At 42.4% G+C, this 22,882-nt stretch overlaps 1 protein-coding gene across 3 annotated transcripts in view; it reads right to left on the bottom strand.

Moving 5' to 3' along the window:
- The window catches only part of DCAF5 (DDB1 and CUL4 associated factor 5), a 135,468-nt gene that overhangs the window by 93,935 nt on the left and 18,651 nt on the right, over positions 1-22,882 (bottom strand). For 2 of the 3 annotated variants that reach the window (XM_053601783.1, XM_053601785.1), the window contains exons 2-4: positions 9,504-9,647; positions 4,969-5,005; positions 3,303-3,442 (exon numbers count right to left, since the gene is read on the bottom strand). In XM_053601783.1, the coding sequence (XP_053457758.1) occupies positions 3,303-3,442; positions 4,969-5,005; positions 9,504-9,647 (321 nt within the window). The remainder of the gene's footprint in view (positions 1-3,302; positions 3,443-4,968; positions 5,006-9,503; positions 9,648-22,882) is intronic. The other variant, XM_053601784.1, reaches the window with a different exon arrangement.

Below are 22,882 nucleotides of genomic sequence, written 5' to 3'. Positions count from 1 at the left end.
AGCTAAAATAATAGTGTAGTTTTCCCTTCTAGTTCACAATGTTTCCTAAATTGAAAATAAAGTGTCCTCAGTCTAGAATTTAGTGATTTTACTTTCAGTAATAGAATACTAAAAAAAAAGAAAGGTGTCTAAGACATGAACTTCTCTTGCACCCAGCCAGCTCCTAATCAACTTTACCAAGAAACCCTCTATCCCTTTGCATACATTAGCAGGCTCTAGGTAAGAAAGAAATCAATTAGCTGTCTAGGACATACTCCCATGGAACATGACAGGGGTGTCCAACCTTTTTTTTTTTCTGCCACACATCAGAAGAATAACAGTTGTCTTGGGCCATGGCAGCACCCGTAGCTCAGTGAGTAGGTTGCTGGCTACATATACTAAGGCTGGCAGGGTCAAATCCAGCCTAGGCTACCTAAGCAACAATGACAACTGCAACAAAAAAATAACCGGGCATTGTGGCGGGCGCCTATAGTCCCAGCTACTTGGGAGGCTGAGGCAAGAGAATCACTTAAGCCCAAGAGTTTGAGGTTGCTGAGCGCTATGACACCATGGCACTCTATCCAGGGCAACAGCTTGAGATTCTATCTCAAAAAAAAAAAAAAAAAAAATTGGTTGTCTTCGGCCATACATTAAATAAATAAACACTGATGAAAGCTGAGCAGAAAAAAAAAAAAGGTCCGTACGTAATTTTTGTGCTGTCACCACAGATAAGCAAAACAGGCCTAAAAAAAACACGTATGCAGCCCACAGGCTGAACTGAACGTTGGACACCCCTGTGTTGGAGTAATACAGAGAAAGCATTTCTCAGTCTGTGACTTCCATAGGCAGGATTTCACAGGCTCTGGGCCAGTGAAGCGCTCAGTTATCTCAACCATCAGGCAGGCCAGACAGAGGAGCATCTCACCTACCAGGCACACAGAGCTCAACCACAGCTGCTGCTTGCTGCTACTTTAGCTGCCTAACCCTAGGAACAAGCTTCTATCATAGCCTGAACCTCAAAAGTGAGCACCGCCCAACATGTTAGATGCTTGGGATATAGAAAAATAAAAAGACGTAGGTCCTATGAGACAAAGCAGGCAGGATAGTAACTGCATGTACGCAGGTATGATCATTACAAAAGTGTACTAAAAGTGAAGGTGGGTATGAGAGTAACACTGAGGGTGATGCTGGAGGAAAGGGCCTTTTGAAGACAGGAAGAGTTATAGAGAGAAATCTCTCTGAAGAAGTTCTTTCCTGAAGAACTCTGGAGAAAGTCAACAAAACAAGTTCTTCATTTCACATGTTAAGAGACTCAAGGGGCACATTTGGCAGAGACACTCACACAGATAATATTGTTTCAGAGACAGGGTCTTACTGTTGCCCAGGCTAGGGTGCAGTAATGGGATCATAGCTCATTCGCAGCCCTGAACTACTGGGTTCAACCAATTCTTCCACCTCAAGCCTCCAAAACAGCTGGGACTATAGGTGTGCACCACCATGCCTAGCTTATTTTGGGGGGGCGGGGGAGGAGAATGTCCAATGATCCTTTATTGAAACATTTTCCTTTGTACTTTTTTTTTTTTTTTTTTGAGACAGAGCTTCAAGCTGTCACCCTGGATAGAGTGCTGTCGCATCACAGCTCACAGCAAACTCCAACTCCTGGGCTCAAGCGATTCCCCTGCCTCCGCCTCCCAAGTAGCTGGGACTATAGGCACCTGCCACAAGGCCCGGCTATTTTTTGGTTGCAGCCGTCATTGTTGTTTGGCGGGCCCAGGCTGGATTCAAACCCGCCAGCTCAGGTATATGTGGCTGGCGCCTTAGCTGCTTGAGCTACAAGCGCCGAGCCTCCTTTGTACTTTTTAACTAGCTGGGCATTCCACGGAACCACTGTTGATGTCATCTATGATGTCATGAGGGTGGTGGCCATCAACACTGCAGCCCACTGACTGGGCCATCCCCAGGATCTCTTTAATGGTACCAGAGTTCTCTGGCTAAAGATCAGTGCCACATCTGTCTGGCAATCTCATGGGAAGTGATATTTCCATTGTGTTTAATGCTTTTCTGTTTCTTTCTATCTCTCACTGGTTTTTCAGGACTTTGATGATGAGAGGCAGAAGGTACCACTTCAATCTGGGCCTGTCTGTTCTGGATAGTCAGTTTCACTGTATCCTCAGACCCTTCCAGTCACCGGTTGCCTTGGCAATGTCATCACCAAGCTTTTTTGGAAACAAATGCAGGGGCCCGATCTTGGGGGCCAGGGCAGACATGGCACTGACTTCCCCACCAGTGCACCTCAGGTACATGACTGTGATCTTATTGGGGTCAAACTTAGGCGGCGTGGTGGAGGCAACTGGTGTTGGATGAACCCAGATTCAGGACAACCGAAGAAAGTCGCACCTTGGCCTCCTCCAAGCCAAAAGCCTTATTTTATTATTATTATTTTTTTTATACAGAGCCTCAACTGTCACCCTGGGTAGAGTGCTGTGGCATCACAGCTCACAGCAACCTCTAACTCCTGGGCTCAAGCAACTCTCCTGCCTCCGTCTCCCAAGTAGCTGGGACTACAGGTGGCCGCCACAACGCCCAGCTATTTTTTTGGGTTGCAGCTGTCATTGTTGTTTGGTGGTCCAGGCTGGATTCAAACTCGCCAGCTCAGGTGTATGTGACTAGTGCCTTAGCCACTTCAGCCACAGGCGCCGAGCCCGAAAGCCTTATTTTTTATTATTATTATTTTTGTAAAGGTAGGGCCTCACTAGGTTGCCCAGGCTGGCCTTAAACTTCTGGCTTCAAGCAATTCTCCTGCCACAGCCTCCCAAAGTGCTGAGATTACAGGTGTGAGGCACCATGCCTGGCTAATAATCCAGAGTGTATAGGCCATCATTTTAAGATCTTATACACAAGTAAGGTGAGGCTCTGTGGTTCTTTCAACAAAGTAACTAGGATAGAAGAAAGTGCATAACACCCAATTCTCTGTAAACAAACCATACCTGCATACCAATGGTAAACACAGAGCTGGCCTTTGGTGGTTACCCTTCACAATGAGGTGTCATACCTTCTGCTCCCTGAGCCCACTAAACACCAATGTGCAAGAGTTTGTGGATATTCACGGGTGGATATTCACTGGCGAAGGTGCCTTACTTCTGACTACTTAGGTGGTAAGATAAGACTTCCATTATAATGTTACATACCTATGTGAGAATATCACATTTCTTTTAATTTAATGTCACTTGCACCTAGATACTCAGGTCATAAATTGGACGTGCAATGAATGTGACATCAACCTATTCAACACAATCCAACAACTTTTTGCACAATGCCCCTACCTCCATGGGGAGACTCCCGGATGTCCCAAATAAGAACACGGCCATCATCTGAGGAACTGGCAAAAATGTTGTCATTTACTGGGCTTACCGACAAGCCATATACTGCATCTTCATGAGCAAACACATCCAAGGTCTCACTGCTGAGAGAGAAAGAACAAGAGAGAGGCACACACATATACACAGACACAGTGCAGACCCAACTTTCCAGTACCTAGTGCAGTCTCTTTCAACCGAGCTAAAGCCAAAGGATATTGTGTTTCCTAAAAGATAGGTATTCAATTTTCAGGTTAAAAAAAAATATGGGCGGTGCCTGTGGCTCAGTGAGTAGGGCGCTGGCCCCATATACCAAGGGTGAGGGTTCAAAACTGGCCCTGGCCAAACTGCAACAGAAAAACAGCCAGGTGTTGTGGTGGGTGCCTGTAGTCCCAGCTACTTGGGAGGCTTAGGCAAGAGAATCGCCTAAGCCTAAGAGCTGGAGATTGCTGTGAGCTGTGATGCCATGGCACTCTACCAAGGGCGACAAAGTAAGACTCTTAAAAAAAAAAAAATACTATTAAAGAGAATTTTAACAGATGTCATAATTTTTATACTAAATTAGCATATTTAAACGTGACTCAATAGCTGAGTTTTGTCTATTTGTTTATTACAGAATGCATCTGCTTGTATACAAATTTGGGTTTGGTGCTTGATTTCCAACAAGCAAGGGAAAGCTTTAAAGCACCCAAATCTGGTCAAGAGTAGAAGGATCTCCTAACAATCTGGCATGGTGATTAAGAGCATGACTGATGTCAGAATGCCTAAGTTGAGATCCCAGCACTATTTAACCTTAAGTTACCTAACATCTCTGTACCTCCATTTCCTCATATGTAATGGAGATCACAATAGTGTCTCCTCATAAAATGATTGTGAGAGTTAAGTGGAATTAACTCATACAGAGCACTTAGAACAGTGCCTGGCACACAGTAAGAACTCAATAAATATTAGCTATTATTATTGTTAAATATTATATTCCCCTCTTTTCCAACCTTTCTAAATTTTCACCTAAAAACTATACTTTCATACCAACTTTGCAAGTCCCTTTTTTCTTTATAAACCAAAACTTCATTTTGAAACTTTTACAGGAATCATTTTTAGAAAAAGATAGGTAGGCCAGGGGTGGAGGCTCACGCCTGTAATCCTAGCACTCTGGGAGGCCAAGATAGGTGGACTGCTTGAGCTCAGGAGTTCAAGACCAGCCTGAGCAAGAGTAAAAACTCTTGTAGTTCTACTACAAAAAAGTGAAAAAAGAGTGGCGGTTGTGGCTCAAGGAGTAGGATGCCGGCCCCATATACTGGAGGTGGCGGGTTCAGGCCCGGCCCCAGCCAAAAACTGCAACAACAACAAAAAACTAGCCAGGGTGTTGTGGTGGGTGCATGTAGCCCTACAGGAGGCTGAGACAAGAGGATCACTTAAGCCCAAGAAATGGAGTTTGCTGTGAGCTATGATGACATCACTCTACCCAGGGCAGCAGAGTTAGACTTTGTCTCAAAACAAAAAAAAAAAAAAAAGAAAGAAAAAGAAAACGATAGCTAGTTTTACACTATTTTCTTCAAGAAACAAAAACTACCTTGGCCTCTCTTCATAAGAAAAAGAGTCGATCACCTTCACACATCAATAATCTATTTACCTTTCAACATCATGGAGGATAACTTGCTCATCATTTCCTGTAAAGAAAAAAAAAATACAGACATCTGATAATTCCTGCATGGTGGTCCCTGATGACATTATAATTTAGTATTTAAAAGTTTTCAGGGAAAAAATATGAACAAAATTGATGGTAATGCAAATTAGGAATGTTAACTAGAAAAATAGTTTATAAAAATAAAAATAATTTAAGAAGAAATGGATTTTTTTTTTCCCCCCAAGACATGGTCCCATTATATCACCCCCCAGTAGAGTGCTGTGGCACCACATCTCACAACAAACACTTGGGCTTAAGCAATTCTCTTGCCTCAGCCTCACGAGTGGCTGGGGCTACAGGTGCCCACCACAATGCCTGGCTATTTTTTTCTTGCAGTTTTTTAGCTGGTCCAGGCTGGGTTCGAACCCGTCACCCTCAGTATGTGTGGCTGACTCTGTAACAACTGTGCTACGGGCGCCGAGCTAGATAGGAAAGTCCTAACAGCAACAATAGATAATATAATAACAGTTCCCAAAATGTATTATCCAGTGGACGATGTAAAAAACTTTGGCCATGGCTCGGCACCTGTACTCAGCGGCTAGGGCTCCAGCCACATACACCAGAGCTGCTAGGTTTAAACCCAGCCCAGGCCTGCCAAACAACAATGACAACTACAACCAAAAAACAGCTGGGCATTGTGGCAGGCACCTATAGGACTAAGGCAAAAGAATCGCTTAAGCCCAAGAGTTTGAGGTTGCTGTGAGCTGTGACACGACAGCACTCTACTGAGAATGACATAGTGAGACTCTATCTCAAAAAAAAAAAAAGTTTCTATCTTAAAAAATGCTCATCAATTAGAGAAATGCAAATCAAAACCACCCTAAGATAACATCTAACCACAGAAAGAATGGCCCACATCACAAAATCTCAAAACTGTAGATGCTGGCATGGGTGTGAAGAGAAGGGAACACTTTTTACACTGCTGGTGGGACTGCAAACTAATACAACCTTTTTGGAAGGAAGTATGGAGAACCCTCCAATAACTCAAACTAGACCTCCCATTTGATCTTACAATCCCATTACTGGGCATCTACCCAGAAGGAAAAACATCCGTTTACCATAGGACACTTGCACTAGACTGCTTATTACAGCTCAATTTACAATTACAAAAATGTGGAAACTGGGCGGCGCCTATGGCTCAGTCGATAAGGCGCTGGCCCCATATACCGAGGGTGGCGGGTTCAAACCCGGCCCCGGCCAAACTGCAACCAAAAAATAGCCGGGCGTTGTGGTGGGTGCCTGTAGTCCCAGCTACTCGGGAGGCTGAGGCAAGAGAATTGCTTAAGCCCAGGAGTTGGAGGTTGCTGTGAGCTGTGTGAGGCCACGGCACTCTACCGAGGGCCATAAAGTGAGACTCTGTCTCTACAAAAAAAAAAAATGTGGAAACAGCCTAAATGCCCACCAACCCAGGAACGTATTAACAAGCTGTGGTATATGTACACCATGGAATACTATCCAGCCATTAAAAAGAAAATGGAGACTTTACAGCCTTTGTATTAACCTGGATGGAAGTGGAAGACATTATTCTTAGTAAAGCATCACAAGAATGGAGAAGCACGAATCCTATGTACTCAATTTTGATATGAAGACAATTAATGACCTAGTACATGGTGGGTGGTGGGGTAAGGGGAGAGCAGAGAGAGAGGGAAGGAAAGAAGGGGGTGGGGTCTTGGTGAATGACACACATTTTGCTGGCAAGACACAATTATAAGAGGGACTTTACCTAACAAATATAACCAGATTTCTTGTAACCTGGTTTCTTGTACCCTCAATGAATCCCCAACAAAAAAAGTTTCTATCTTAACATTTTTCCTCATTCTATCAAGGCATCTAAAAATACTACAATCATGATATGTGTAGTCCTACCTTCAAGTGGTTGATATAGCCAAAAAATAAAAACCTAAACATGAACAAAAAATAAAAAATTTACCAGTGCTCAGGCCTGTGGGCCCACGGCAGGCAGTGTTAAAAAACTAAAAAATATTTTTCTTTAATGGCCCACTCCACACTGGAATACACTACCAACAATCACTTAAATAGAAAGTAAAAGTAGCAGAAAAGATGCAGCCCAGAACATAATCAATAAAGCCTTCGCTGTAAATTCTACTGTGGGTATAAACCAATAAAATTGTTAAACCCATACTAACCCCTCTAAGTATTTGGTTTAGTGCTAGGTGCTGGGTATATGAGACTAATAACATTCTGCCCAGGCACAAATGACTAACAACGACACAAGGGTTTGTCTTGTAGCAGTATGGTCTAGCTACGGGGGCAATTATTTCCTTCATGACTCGGGTGAAAGTGCATGGAAGATGGAAACAGATGAAGAGAAACTCATATAATCCAAAACTCTCAGCAAGGAAAGCAACAGACAAATTGGTGATGACTCGACAATCAAGAAGGAAGAACAGCTTATGCAAAAGACAGAGGGCAAAGTAGTACAGTGCCGTGTATATCTTAAAATAAATGGCAAGGAGTGGCTGGGTGATGGCTCACACCTATAATCCCGCACTCTGGGAGGCTGAGGCAAGTGGACTGCTTGAGCTCAGGAGCTCCAGATGAGCCTAAGCAAGAGCACACAAGAGCCAGACCCCATCTCCACTAAAAATAGAAAAACTAGGGCAGTGTCTGTGGCTCAGTGAGTAGGGTGCCAGCCCCATATACCAAGAGTGGCGGGTTGGAACACAGCCCTGGCCAAACTGCAACAACAACAACAAAAAAAATAGCCGGGCATTGTGGTGGGTGCTTGTAGTCCCAGCTACTCCAGAGGCTAAGGAAGAGAATCGCCTAAGCCCAAGACCTGGAGGTTGCTGTGAGCTGTGACACCATAGCACTCTATCCAAGGTGACAAAGTGAGACTCTGTTTCAAAAAAAAAATAAAAAAATAGAAAAAGTAGCTGAGTGTTGTGGTGGGTGCCTGTAGTCCCAGCTACTTGAGAGGCTGAGGCAAGAGGATCTCTTGAGCCCAAGAGTTTGAGGTTGCTGTGAGCTATGATGATGCCACAGCACTCCACTCAAGCAACAGTGTGAGACTCTTAAAAAAAAGATGGCAAAGGGCGGCGCCTGTGGCTCAAAGGAGTAGGGCACTGGCCCTACATGCCGGAGGTGGTGAGCTCGAACCCAGCCCCTGCCAAAAAAACTGCCCAAAGAAAAAAAATGATGGCAAGTAGTTTAATGGGCTAACGTACATGATATAGGAGAGGGAAATGAGGCCACACTGGTAGGTTAGGGTTTAAACTCTATTCTGTGAGCACTGTAAGGTCAAAGTTTCACATGGTCAAATCTTCATGTCAAAAAAAGGAAACTTTTATAAGCAATGAATTCAAAGGAGAGGTTAGAGACTGGTAGGTAGAATCACAGACGGGCACTGCAATAATCCAGGCAAAGATGAGGGCCTGAAGCAGAGCAATGGATATAGAAAAAGGACAGAAACTGAAGGATGATATGAGATGCAGATCTGACAGGACCTGGTGACCACCTAGATGCGTAAATGAAAGAAAGGCAGGTTTGAGGAAGACTTCAAGATCACTACTGGAAAGAACAATATGAAATTACAATTTATAAGTTGAAAATGATTAAATGTCAAAATGTCAGCATTTTTTTTTTTTTTTTGAGACAGTCTCACTACGTCACCCTCGATAGAGTGCCGTGACGTCACAGCTCACAGCAACCTTAAACTCTTGGGCTTAAGCGATTCTCTTGCCTCAGCCTCCTGAGTAGCAGAGACTACAGGCGCCCGCCACAACGCCCAGCTATTTTTGTTGTTGTTTCATTGATGTTTAGCAGGACCGGGCCTGGTTTGAACCTACCAGCCGGGTTGTATGTGGCTGGCACCCTAGCTGCCAAGCCTATATGTCAGCATTTTTTTTTTTTTTTTTTTGTGGTTTTTGGCCTGGGCTAGGTTTGAACCCACCACCTCCGGCATATGGGACCAGCGCCCTACTCCTTGAGCCACAGGCGCCGCCCATGTCAGCATTTCTTAAAGTTAAACCTAACAGTTTACATAATTGGATGAATGACAATCATACCAGAGAAAGGTAATCCAGCAGATCAAGAGGAAATCTGGGGACAGGGAAGGATTAATAACCTTAGTTCCAGGTCTGTTGTGTTTAAACTGCTTTTGGAACACAAGAAGATAACCAATGGGGAATTCTGTAGCTCAAAAAAGAGGGAAGGGCTAGAAATGTCATGGACAGAAAGGGGTGTGGTTAATGGAAGTCATTACTAAGGAAGGGAGGAGGGAAGGGAGGGAAAGAGAAAGGAGAGAAAGGGAGAAAGGAAGAATAGAAGGAGGGAGGGGAGAAAAGAAAGACAAACACTACCCAAATAAGCAGTACTGCTAAAACAGAGAAGATAAGCTATGGGAAACTAGGAACCCCAAAGCTCAATGAGATATAGGGAAAAAAATAAGTTATTTTAGCACTCCTTTTTCTAAAATCCCAACTATAACGAATTTCCCAAGGTATTATCTCCCTTCTTACCTCCAGAGAACACTTTGGTGTTCCCACTGTTGAAAGCCAGGCAAAATATATTGGAGTGGTGCTCTCCTTTCAGCTGTATGGGCTTGACCCTGGAGTGGATGGCTTGTTCCACGTGCCATAGCAAAACCCGACGGTCATCTCCTCCTGGAGAAGGGAGTAAAAATCTAAGGTTAAAACAGCTAATGTAGCAAGGGTGACCCTTGATTTTGCCAGCCTCAAATCCCATCCTCTCCAAAACTGCATTTCCCCAACTCCTTAGATTATGACGGGGTACAAAACCCAAGATTCTCCATCCTCATCAGTAGGTACATGACCTCTAGGCCACTCACTCTCTCCCAGCAATTGAATTTTTTTTTTTGACACAATTTAATATACAAATTGAAAGGAGGCCAGGCACGGTGGCTTACACTAGTAATCCTAGCACTCTGGGAGGCCCAAAGCAGGAGGTTCACTTGAGGAGTTCAAGACCAGTCCCTGAGCAAGAAGAGCACGACCCCACCTCTACTAAAAATAGAAAAATTATCTAGGCCTTGTGATGGGAGCCTATAGTCCCAGCTGCTTAGAAGACTGAGGCAGGATGATAGCTTGAAGCCAGGAGTTTGAGGTTGCTGTGAGATAAGTTGATGCCATAGCACTCTAGCTTGAACAACAGAGTGATACTCTATCTCAAAAGAAAAAAAAAAAGGAATTGAAAAAGATAAGCACTGGGCAGCACCTGTGGCTCAAAGGAGTAGGGCACTGGCCCCATATGCTGGAGGTGGTAGGTTCAAACCCTGCCCCGGCCAAAAACTGCAAAAAAAAATAAAAATAAAAATAAACAATAAAAGAATGTAATGAAGAAAAAAAAAAGAAAAAGATAAGCACTGATATTGAGATCCCTAAAGCCACCATGTTCCTGTCTTTCCAAAGCCCGGTTGTTCAAATATTTCTTCATTTGCTACCTAGAATCTTTTCACTAAAGTCCTTTTTTTTTAGTTTAACAGAACTTCAGTTGATTTCTATTGCTTGCAACCAAAGAAACACTAAGGTATTATTTCTAGAGTAATAGTTTTCAAAGCAATCTCCTTGATGTGATCTCATTACCTAAGAGACATTATACAAATGACAATTAAGGAATCACCTGACTTTTACAGTAGGAGGTCTAGACAGAATCGACTCTCATGAAACTCAGCCCAGGTCTCACTTCTGCATAACTTTCAATAGTTTGAATTAAATGAGCAATATTAGACTGTATCAGCCAGCTCCTAGAGAATGAGAATACCTATGTTCTACATATTCTTTTTTTTTTTGCAGTTTTGGCCAGGGCTGGGTTTGAACCCATCACCTCTGGCATATGGGGCCAGCGCCCTACTCCTCTGAGCCACAGGCGCTGTCCTCTACATATTCTTTACGTCTGCAAGATGAATTAAAAATATCTGGAAGGGGGCAGCGCCTGTGGCTCAGTGAGTGTAGGGCGCCGGCCCCATATACCAAGGGTGGCAGGTTCAAACCCGGCCCCAGCCAAAGTGCAACAACAGCAGCGCCTGTGGCTCAAGGAGTTGGGCGCTGGTCCCATATGCTGGAGGTAGCGGGTTCAAACCCAGCCCCGGCCAAAAAAAAAAAAAAAAAAAAAAAGTTCTTTGGCTCCAAAGTGCAACAACAACAAAAAAAAGCTGGGCGTTGTGGCGGGTGCCTGTGGTCCCAGCTACAGCAAGAGAATCACCTAAGCCCAGGAGTTGGAGAGTTGGAGGTTGCTGTGAGCTGTGACAGTACAGCACTCTACCAAGGGTGACAAAATAAGACTCTGTCTCTAAAAAAAAAAAATATATATATATATATAAAAATCTGGAAGGATGAACAGACTTTAAAATGCTCCAGAATAAAAAAAGTAGAGGGATAAGTGATTAATAAAATGTAGATAATCCTTATAGATGGTAGTGTATACTATTCTACTTTTGTGTGTACAACAACAAATTGTTTCGGTTTATTTTTCTTTCTTTCTTTCTTTTTTTTGAGACAAAGTCTTAATCTGTCACCCTGGGTAGAGTGCCATGGTGGCAAGCTCACAGCAACCTCAAACTCTTGGGCTTAGGCGATTCTCTTGCCTCAGCCTCCCAAGTAGCTGGGACTACAGGTGCCCACCACAACGCCCAGCTATTTTTTGGTTATAGTTATCATTGTTGTTTGGTGGGCCCAGACTGGATTTGAACCCGCTAGCTCTGATGTATGTGGCTGGCACCTTAGCCACTTGAGCTATAGGTGCCGAGCCTCATTTATTTTTCATGATAGAAAAAAAAGAAAACAGAAAACAAGATTGTGCAGGATAGCCTGGAACTCATGGCAAAGAAATATAAAAACTAAGGGCACTCTATATTGATTTACTAAGACCTGTGCCAGGCCTTAGATCTTATAAGACTCACCTGCCAGATCCATGTGGCTGGGTTAAATGATCTTAAACATCCTTCTTTTAAATTATTTGCAAATCAGATAGTCTCTCTCTGGGTGGAGATCTTATAGAGTCTCTCACTATGTTGCCCTCAGTAGAGTTCTATAACGTCACAGCTCACAGCAACCTCAAACTCATGGGCTTAAGCGATTCTCTTACCTCATTCTTCCAAGTAGCTGGGACTACAGGTGCTCACTACAGCACCCGGCTATTTTGTGTAGTTGTTGCAGTTGTCATTGTTGTTTAGCAGCCCTGGGGGAACCCACCAGCCCTGGGGGAATGTGGCCAGCATCCTAACCACTGAGCTATGGGCAACAAGCCTGGATGATTTAATTTTGCCAAGTACTCAGTCATTCAAATGCACAGCTATTTGTTAAGTGCCCTGGGATCATTTAAAAAGACATGTCCTTTAGTAACTCACATAATAATGACAACCGAAGTCCAGGGAAGACTGGAACTGCTGAAGTAAAAGTTATCACTGTGGAAGGGTCTGCCTCTTTACTTTGCCCTTAAGGTTAGTGTCAGAAGATGTAAGCCAGTACAGGGAACTGAACAGCTGTGCCCAAGCCTCTAACCCAGCCATTCTCAACCTGTGGGTTGCGACCGACAGGAACTATATTAAAGGGCTGCGGCATTAGGAAGGTTGAGAACCACTGCTCTAACCTCACAAAGCAAAGACAATGTGAAAGGAAGCTCTATAATTCTCCAGTCTCTCTGAATCATCAAGCCAATTAAAAACGCAAAGAGATCTGCCATATAGTCCACACAGAGAGACTATCTGATCTGCAAATAATCCAAATGAAGAATGTTTAAGTTCATTTAACCCAGCCCCATGGACCTGGCAGGTGGGTCTTATAAATCAGCCTCAGGAAGCCCAGCCCCAGCCTCCCTGGAGTACTTGAGGTGGATGGAGAGCAGGGATTTCTCAGCAAGGCTTTTTTGCTCAGTGCCAGTGCCAGTGCCAGGCAAAGGACATTCTGCCTTTCCGCTCAGTGCCAGTGCTATGCAGAAGCCAAGCCTTTTAAGACTGGTTTCCTTACAAACAATTGCTTACCTTCAACGCATCTGAGAATCCAAAAGAATGCAACTGCATACTAATACTGGGTAGCGGCTGGTTTCATTTTGCACTAAAATCACTAATTCATTAAAATACATACTATAATCACACTGTGGCAGCAGCTTGGTAGTTACAGAAAACTTTTACATTTAAGGAGCACCCTTTCCCAAAGGGTAATTAGCTATAAGCAGAATTACCCTATGCCTTAATATAACAAAAGTAATTATTTAATATTCTTCTTATTTTACGAGTATCACCTAGAAAAATTGAGGTGAGGATGTGCTTTGTGTTTCCTCAAAGCAATTTTGGAATTTGAGATAGCACTCAAATTCTGGATCAAATGTTCCTGGAACATATCAATGTCTGAAGAACAAGAGACTAAGGCCCAGTGCAGTGGCCCACACCTGTAATCCTAGCACTCTGGGAGGCCGAGGCAGGTGGATTGCTTGAGTTCAACAGTTTGAGACTAGCCTAAGCAAAAGTGAGACCCCATCTCTACTAAAAATAGAAAAACTGAGGCAAGAGGATCACTTGAGTCCGAGTTGGAGGTTGCAGTGAAGTATGACGCCACAGCGCTCCACCCAGTGGGACAGCTTGAGACTACCTCAAAAAAAAAAAAAAAAAGAGAGAGAGATTGATAATAATTAAAATGTTGGGCGGCGCCTGTGGCTCAAGGAGTAGGGCACCGGTCCCATATGCCAGAGGTGGCGGATTCAAACCCATCCCTGGCCAAAAAAAAAAATGAATAATTAAAATGTCTATCAATAGAAGTCTGGCTAAAATTATTGTTCAGTAAAATAACCCAGACATGAAAGGACAAATACCATATAATTCTACTTGTATGAAGTACCTAAGTAGTCAAATCACAGACAGAAAGTAGAATGGTGGTCGCCAGGGACTCGGGCCAAGGAATGGGAAGTTGTGGTTTAATGGGTACAGAGTCTCAATTTTGTAAGATGAAAACATACTGGAGATGGATGGTGGTGACAGTTACATAGCAATGTGAATGTACTGTTCTTAATGAGAAGGGAGACACTAAGAAAGGGGCTTCAGGGCGGCGCCTGTGGCTCAGTGAGCAGGGCGCTGGCCCCATATGCTGAGGGTGGCGGGTTCAAACCCAGCCCCGGCCAAACTGCAACAACAACAACAACAACAAAAAAATAGCCGGGCGTTGTGGCGGGTGCCTGAAGTCCCAGCTACTTGGGAGGCTGAGGCTGGAGAATCGCCTAAGCCCAGGAGTTGGAGGTTCCTGTGAGCTGTGTGAGGCCACGGCACTCTACCGAGGGCCATAAAGTGAAACACTGTCTCCACAAAAAAAAAAAAAAAAAAAGAAAGGGGCTTCAAGAGGGATGGGAGAAAAATCTGTTCTGCTGAATAAGGAAATATGGAGGGCCCATAAGAATATGGATATGAAGTAACACAGGTAATCCTTGATCAAAAGAAAGCAACAATAAATGACCAATAGAAAAGGACAGTACTGCCTCAAGGCACAGAGAGGCCAATGAAAGACTTGCAACCAATTTCAAATGGAGAGGGTCTTTACACCCCTGCAAGTCTTTGTGTCTCCCTCTCTCCCACCTTTTCTTCTCCATGAGAGGGATTCACTTCCAACTCTCTTTGGCAGTATTCTAAACTTTCTCTTTTTTCTTTCTAAAGAAAATCTGTTACCCTGAAACTTGTGTAGATTACTTTTGCTTTCTATCCGCACTGCCTGTGCTGCTCTAGTTTTATTTTCAATTTCCACTTACTTATCCTTTCAATTTCCACCATGCCTTGGTTGAACTTTCTAGCTCAGCCCTTCAACTGAGTAACTAAACCAAGTCACCTGGGTTTGGGAAACCAGGACCCTCCACCCCCAACATGTAATATCCCTGAACAGTAAATACACTTAAAAATGGTTGAAATATTCAATTTTATTATATATGTTTAACCACAATAAAAAAAGCAAAAAAGTTTTATTCACATATGAACTATGCAGCCTAAATAAAAAAAAAAAATGAGGCAAATCAAGGGGGCGGAGCAAGATGGTGACCAAGTAACAGCTTCCCTGCAACTGGGCACGGTGAGTCTGGGGAGATAAGACTCCAGGCATCTCTGGCTGGTGGGATCTGCCTATAATAATCCCTTTGAGGATACAGGGAGTCAGCAAGGGACTTGTGGACCCCGAGAGGAGGACAAAAACAGTGGAAAACTGGCAAGTGGTTGTGTGTGTTCGATCAACTTAATACCGCCGGCAACTGTAAGTACAAGCAGAAGTGAGACTGCAAACCCAGGCCTTACCTGTGAGCTGTTTCGGTGTTTTTTGGACTTGGCACTCAGTTGAACTGGCCTGGGGAGAGCTTGAGCAGGAGTGCAGAGAATTTGGACATTGTCTAGGGCTCCAGACTGAGCTGCTGAGCAGGACGGAGCTAATAGTATTCCCTGCTGTGGGCCACAGGGAGCAATTGTGAGAGAACTGCCCTGGCAAGCTCTGCCCTCAGGGTTGCAGAGCAAGGATCGGGCGGGAGCTGAGCTGCCTTACAGCCTTAATGCTTAGGGGCAGAGTGAGACCAGTTTTGGCACACTGGAGCCTCAGTCTGTTGCCCTGAATGGAGTGCCATGGCGTCACAGCTCATAGCAACCTGAAACTCCAGGGCTTGGCGCCACCCAGACCTCCATAAGAGCTGTGCTGCAACCCCCGACCCATGCCCGCCGGGCCTCCACATGTCCTCACCAGGAACTGCGGGAGCAGGGCAACCCCATGTCTGCCCTCCTGTACCCTCCCTGCCTCCACACTGGCCCGCTTGCAACGGTGAAAAACAATCATGAGGCGAAATAAACAGAAAAACTCTGGCGATATGAATAATCAGAGAAGATCAACTCCTCCAAAGATCAATGGGGCAGACACAGCACAAGATCCCATGCACAAACAAATAGCTGAGATGTCAGAAATCAAATTCAGAATCTGGATAGCAAATAAGATCGAATTAGAATTCCAAGCAGTAACCCAAAAGATATCTCAAGAATTCAATGAATTCAAAGACCAAATGACCAAAGATTTTGACACATTGAGACAAGAAGTTGCAGCCCTCAAAGATCTAAGAAACACAGTACAATCCCTCAGTCACAGAATGGAGCAAGCAGAAGAAAGGATTTCTGACATTGAAGACAAAGCTTTCCAACGCTCCCAAACTCTCAAAGAGGAAGAGAAATGGAAGGCAAAAACAGATCACTCTCTCAGAGAGCTCTGGGATAATTCAAAGAAAACCAATATTCATCTTATAGGGATCTCCGAAAGTGATGAAGTGGCTTCACAAGGCACAGAGTCTCTTCTCCATGAAATTATGAAGGAGAACTTTTCAGACATGCCAAGAGATTCTGAAATTCAGATAGCAGACAGTTTCAGAACTCCAGCATGACTCAACCTGAATAAGATATCCCCCAGACACATCATAATCAACTTCACCAAAATTAATATGAAAGAGAAAATTCTAAAAACAGCCAGACGAAAGAAAACCATCGCCTACAAGGGGAAGAATATTAGAATAACTTCAGATCTTTCTGCTGAAACCTTTCAGCTAGAAGAGGATGGTCATCGACTTTTAATCTAAAACAAAATAACTTTCAACCCAGGATCCTGTACCCAGAAAAACGAGTTTCATTTATGACAGAGAAATTAAATACTTCAATGACATTCACATGTTGAAGAATAACTAAACCAGCTCTCCAGGACATTCTTAGACCTATCCTCCATAAAGACCAACGCAATCCTCCACCACAAAAGTAAACCCACCCAGAAAATTTTGATCAAATTCCAACTTCCACAGTCGCAAAAGGATTAAAAATGTCCACCAGGCTCTCAAAAGGCTTATCAATATTCTCAATTAATGTGAATGGTTTAAACTGTCCTCTAAAGAGGCACAGGTTGGCTGACTGGATACAAAAACTCAAGCCAGATATATGCTGCATACGAGAATTGCATCTTACATTAAAAGACAAATATAGACTCAAGGTGAAGGGATGGTCATCTATATTCCAGGCAAATGGAAAGCAGAAAATAGCAGGCGTTGCAATCCTATTTGCAGATGCAATAGGCTTCAAACCAACCGAAATAAGGAAGGATAAGGATGGACACTTCATATTTGTTAAAGGTAATACTCAATATGATGAGATCTCAATTATTAATATTTATGCACCCAACCAGAACACACCTCAATTTATAAGACAAACTCTAACAGACATGAGAAACTTGATTTCCTCCAGTTCCATAGTAGTTGGAGATTTTAACACCCCTTTAGCAGTGCTGGATAGATCCTCCAAAAAGAAGCGAAGCAAAGAAATTTTAGATTTAAACTCAACCATTCAACATCTGCACTTAATAGACATCTATAGAACATTTCATCCCAACAAAACTGAATACACATTCTTCTCATCAGCCCATGGAACATACTCCAAAATCGACCACATCCTGGGCCACAAATCTAACCTCAGCAAATTTAAAAAAACGGAAATGATTCCTTGCATCTTCTCAAACCATCATAGAATAAAAGTTGAACTCAGTAACAACAGGAACCTGCATACCCATACAAAAACATGGAACCTAAACAACCTTGTGCTGAAGGATAGATGGCTTATAGACCAGATTAAGAAGGAAATCACCAAATTTTTGGAACAAAACAACAATCAAGACATGAATTATCAGAACCTCTGGGATACTGCAAAGGCAGTCCTAAGAGGGAAATTTATAGCACTGCAAGCCTTCCTCAAGAAAATGGAAAGAGAGGAAGTTAATAACTTAATGGGACACCTCAAGCAACTTGAGAAGGAAGAACACACCAACCCCAAACCCAGCAGAAGAAAAGAAATAACCAAAATCAGAGCAGAATTAAAGGAAATTGAAACAAAAGAATTATACAACAGATCAATAAATCCAAAAGTTGTTTTTTTATTAAATCAATAAAATAGATAAATCTTTAGCCAACCTAACCAGGAAAAAAAAGAGTAAAATCTCTAATTTCATCAATCAGAAATGGTAACCATGAACTAACAACAGACCCCTCAGAAATTCAAAAATCCTTAATGAATACTACAAGAAGAAACTCTGCTCTCAAATATGAAAATCTGGCTTGGTGCCTGTGGCTCAAATGGCTAAGGTGCCAGCCACATACACCTGAGCTGGTGGGTTCAAATCCAGCCCGGGCCTGCCAAACAACAATGACGGCTGCAACCAAAAAACAGCTGGGCGTTGTGGTGGGCACCTATGGTCCCAGCTACTTGGGAGGCGGAGGCAGGAGAATTGCTTGAGCCCAGGAGTTTGAGGTTACTATGAGCTGTAATGTCACAGTACTCTACCCAGGGTGACAGCTTGAGGCTCTGTCTCAAAAAAAAAAAAGAAAAAGAAAAGAAATATGAAAATCTAAAAGAAATCGAACAATACCTGGAAGTATGCCACCACCACGACTTAGCCAGATTGAAGTGGAAATGTTGAACAGGCCAATATCAAGTTCCGAAATAGCATCAACTATACAAAATCTCCCTAAAAAGAAAAGCCCAGGACCAGATGGCTTTACGTCAGAATTCTACCAAACCTTTAAAGTAAAGAAGAACTAGTACCTATATTACTAAACCAAAATATAGAAAAAGAAGGAATATTACCCAACACATTCTACGAAGCAAACATCACCTTGATCCCCAAAGCAGGGAAAGACCCACCAAGAAATGAAAATTATAGACCAATATCACTAATGAATATTGATGCTAAAATACTCAATAAGATCCTAACAAACAGAATCCAACAACACATGAAAAAAATTATACAAAATGACCAAGTGGGATTTATCCCAAGGTCTCAAGGCTCGTTCAAAATATGTAAATCTATAAATGTAATTCAGCACATAAACAAACTAACAAATAAGGACCATATGATTCTTTCAATTGACGCAGAAAAAGCTTCTGATAATATCCAGCATCCCTTCATGATCAGAAAATTGGTATAGAAGGGACATTTCTTTTTTTTTTTTGGATTTTGGCCGGGGACCCGCCACCTCCGGCATATGGGACCGGCGCCCTACTCCTTGAGCCACAGGCGCCGCCCAGAAGGGACATTTCTTAAACTAATAGAGGCCATCTACAGCAAACCCACAACCAATATTGTATTGAATGGAGTTAAATTGAAATCATTTCCACTTAGATCAGGAACCAGGCAAGGTTGCCCACTGTCTCCATTGCTCTTTAACATTGTAATGGAAGTTTTAGCCATTGCAATTAGGGAAGAAAAGGTGATCAAGGGTATCCACATAGGGTCAGAAGAGATCAAACTTTCACTCTTTGCAGATGATATGATCGTATATCTGGAAAACACTAGGGATTCTACTACAAAACTTTTGGAAGTGATCAAGGAATACAGCAATGTTTCAGGATACAAAATCAACACCCATAAATCTGTAGCCTTTATATATACCAACAATAACCAAGCTGAACAAACAGTCAAGGACTCTATTCCTTTCACAGTAGTGCCAAAAAAGATGAAATATTTGGGAGTATACCTAACAAAGGACGTGAAAGATCTCTACAAGGAGAACTATGAAACTTTAAGAAAAGAAATAGCTAAAGATGTTAACAAATGGAAAAACATACCATGCTCATGGCTGGGAAGAATCAACCTAGTTAAAATGCCTATACTACCCAAAGCAATATATAATTTTAATGCAATTCCTATTAAAGCTCCATTGTCATATTTTATAGATCTTGAAAAAATAATACTTCGTTTTATATGGAATCAGAAAAAACCTTGAATAGCCAAAACATTACTCAGCAATAAAAACAAAGCAGGAGGAATCATGCTACCAGACCTGAGGCTATACTATAAATCGATAGTGATCAAAACAGCATGGTACTGGCACAAAAACAAAGAAGTAAATGTCTGGAACAGAATAGAGAACCAAGAGATGAATCCAGCTACTTACCCTTATTTGATCTTTGACAAGTCAATTAAAAACATTCAGTGGGGAAAAGATTCCCTATTTAACAAATGGTGCTGGGTGAACTGGCTGGCAACCTGTAGAAGATTGAAACTGGACCCACACCTTTCACCATTAACTAAGATAGACTCTCACTGGATAAAAGATTTAAACTTAAAACATGAAACTATAAAAATACTTGAAGAAAGTGCAGGGAAAACTCTTGAAGGAATCGGCTTGGGTGAATATTTTATGAGGAGGACTCCCAGGCAATTGAAGCAGTATCAAAAATACACTACGGGACCTGATCAAACTAAAAAGCTTCTGCACAGCCAAGAACATGGTAAGTAAAGCAAGCAGACAGCCCTCAGAATGGGAGAAAATATTTGCAGGTTATACTTCCAATAAAGGTCTAATAACCAGAATCCACAGAGAACTCAAACGTATTAGCAAGAAAAGAACACGTGACCCCATCTCAGGGTGGGCAAGGGACTTGAAGAGAAACTTCTCTAAAGAAGACAGATGCACGATCTACAAACACATGAAAAAAAGCTCATCATCCTTAATCATCAGAGAAATGCAAATCAAAACTACTTTGAGATATCACCTAACCCCAGTAAGAGTAGCCCACATAACAAAATCCCAAAACCAGAGATGTTGGCGTGGATGTGGAGAAAAGGGCACACTTCTACACTGCTGGTGGGAATGCACACTAATATGTTCCTTCTGGAAGGATGTTTGTAGAATACTTAAGAGACCTAAAAATAGACCTGCCATTCAATCCTATAATTCCTTTACTAGGTTTATACCCAGAAGACTAAAAATCACAATATAACAAAGACATCTGTACCAGAATTTTTATTGCAGCCCAATTCATAATTGCTAAGTCATGGAAGAAGCCCAGTGCCCATCGACCCACGAATGGACTAGCAAATTGTGGTACATGTATACCATGGAATATTATGCAGCCTTAAAGAAAGATGGAGACTTTACCTCTTTCATGTTTACATGGATGGAGCTGGAACATATTCTTCTTAGCAAAGTATCTCAGGAATGGAAGAAAAAGTATACAATGTACTCAGCTCTACTATCAAACTAAATTATAGCTTTCACATGAAGGCTATAACCCAACTATAGCACAAGACTATGGGGAAAGGGCCAAGGAAGGGGAAGGGAGGGGGGAGGTTAATGGGTGGGGCCACACCTACAGCGCATCTTAGAATAGTTACAGGGGAAACTTACTAAATGCAGAATACAAATGTCTACATACAATAACTAAGAAATGCCATGAAGGCTACGTTGAACAGTTTGATGAGAATATTTCAGATTGTATATGAAACTCGCACATTGTACCCCTTGATTGCACTAATGTACACAGCTATGATTTAACAATAAAAAAAAATTATAAATAAAATGAAGCAACTCTGTCTATATCTTCAAGGAACAATTTATAAGACATAAAGTACATATTCAAAGAAAGACAGACAGACAGATAGACAGACAGAGAAACAGCACAATGGGATTAGATCCAGGGTGTCTGGATTTCATCTTTGGGAGGTGGCAACAGTGGTGCTGTAAGATACAGAAAGTACATACTCTGGAATAACACTAGATTCAAATTCTGGTTTTATCACCCTTGTGTACTTGGGTAAGTTATACTACTCCTCTAGCCTCAATTTTGTACTTATAAAAGAAGAAAATACCAACTATCTCCCAGGGTTCTTGGGTATTGAGATATTATACAAAAGGTCTTCAAAAAGTTCGTGGAAAAAGTATATTTTGAAAAAAACCATTCAATTTCAATTTCGGAATTGAAATTCCGAAATTTAAGACAATCCCAAGTAAGCAGTGTAGAAGTGTGCCTTTTCTCTACATCCACGCCAACATCTCTGGTTTTGGGATTTTGTTATGTGGGCTACTCTTACTGGGGTTAGGTGATATCTCAAAGTAGTTTTGATTTGCATTTCTCTGATGATTAAGGATGATGAGCTTTTTTTCATGTGTTTGTAGATCGTGCATCTGTCTTCTTTAGAGAAGTTTCTCTTCAAGTCCCTTGCCCACCCTGAGATTTCAATTTCTTTTGGTACCAAAACAAACTCAAATTAACTTCCTATAACATGTCTGAAAAGGATCTATAACGTGTCTGAACAGGGTGGAGGGTTAGAGGCTTTTCTGCCAGAGGCATTCAGTCAGTGGTGAATGTGAGGAATTAGGAGACAGGGGCATTGGTTTTATTTGACTACCAGACAGCTTGGATGAGTTTTAAGTAGATGACCATATAATTTACCAAATCTGGACCTTTTTAAGAATGAAAGGCGCATTAATACTTACACCAAGACAACAGGGAAATTTAAGACAATCCCAAGTAAGCCAGGATATATGGCCAACTAAGTTATAAAGCACCCTAGCAGTCAGCAAGTGAGGCAGGCAGGGAACCTAGAGTTACATTACCAACCTTATAAAATAATGCTACATCATCAACCAACAGGAACTCCAGCAGAGGCAGGAAAAAAAGTGGGAATCAGCCCTTCTACCAACATTATCTCTGCTACCTGGATTTATCATAAAAGGGTCAATTTCCTTAGATGTCATTTCCTCCCTAACTCCTACATATCCCAGTCCTCTGGAATATAACTTTCATGTTAAAATTAACTGTGATGAGAAAACAGTACTAGAATATAAGCACCTGGGCGGCGCCTGTGGCTCAGTGAGCAGGGCGCCGGCCCCATATACCGAGGGTGGCAGGTTCAAACCCGGCCCCGGCCAAACTGCAACAAAAAAATAGCCGGGCATTGTGGCAGGCGCCTGTAGTCCCAGCTACTCGGGAGGCTGAGGCAGGAGAATCACCTAAGCCCAGGAGTTGGAGGTTGCTGTGAGCTGTGTGACACCACAGCACTCTACAGAGGGTGATAAAGTAAAACTCTGTCTCTACAAAAAAAAAAAAAAAAAAGAATACAAG

Source organism: Nycticebus coucang, chromosome 9 (assembly GCF_027406575.1).
Source record: "Nycticebus coucang isolate mNycCou1 chromosome 9, mNycCou1.pri, whole genome shotgun sequence".
Classification (NCBI taxonomy): domain Eukaryota; kingdom Metazoa; phylum Chordata; class Mammalia; order Primates; family Lorisidae; genus Nycticebus; species Nycticebus coucang.
This window is presented reverse-complemented; position numbering and strand designations above follow the sequence as displayed.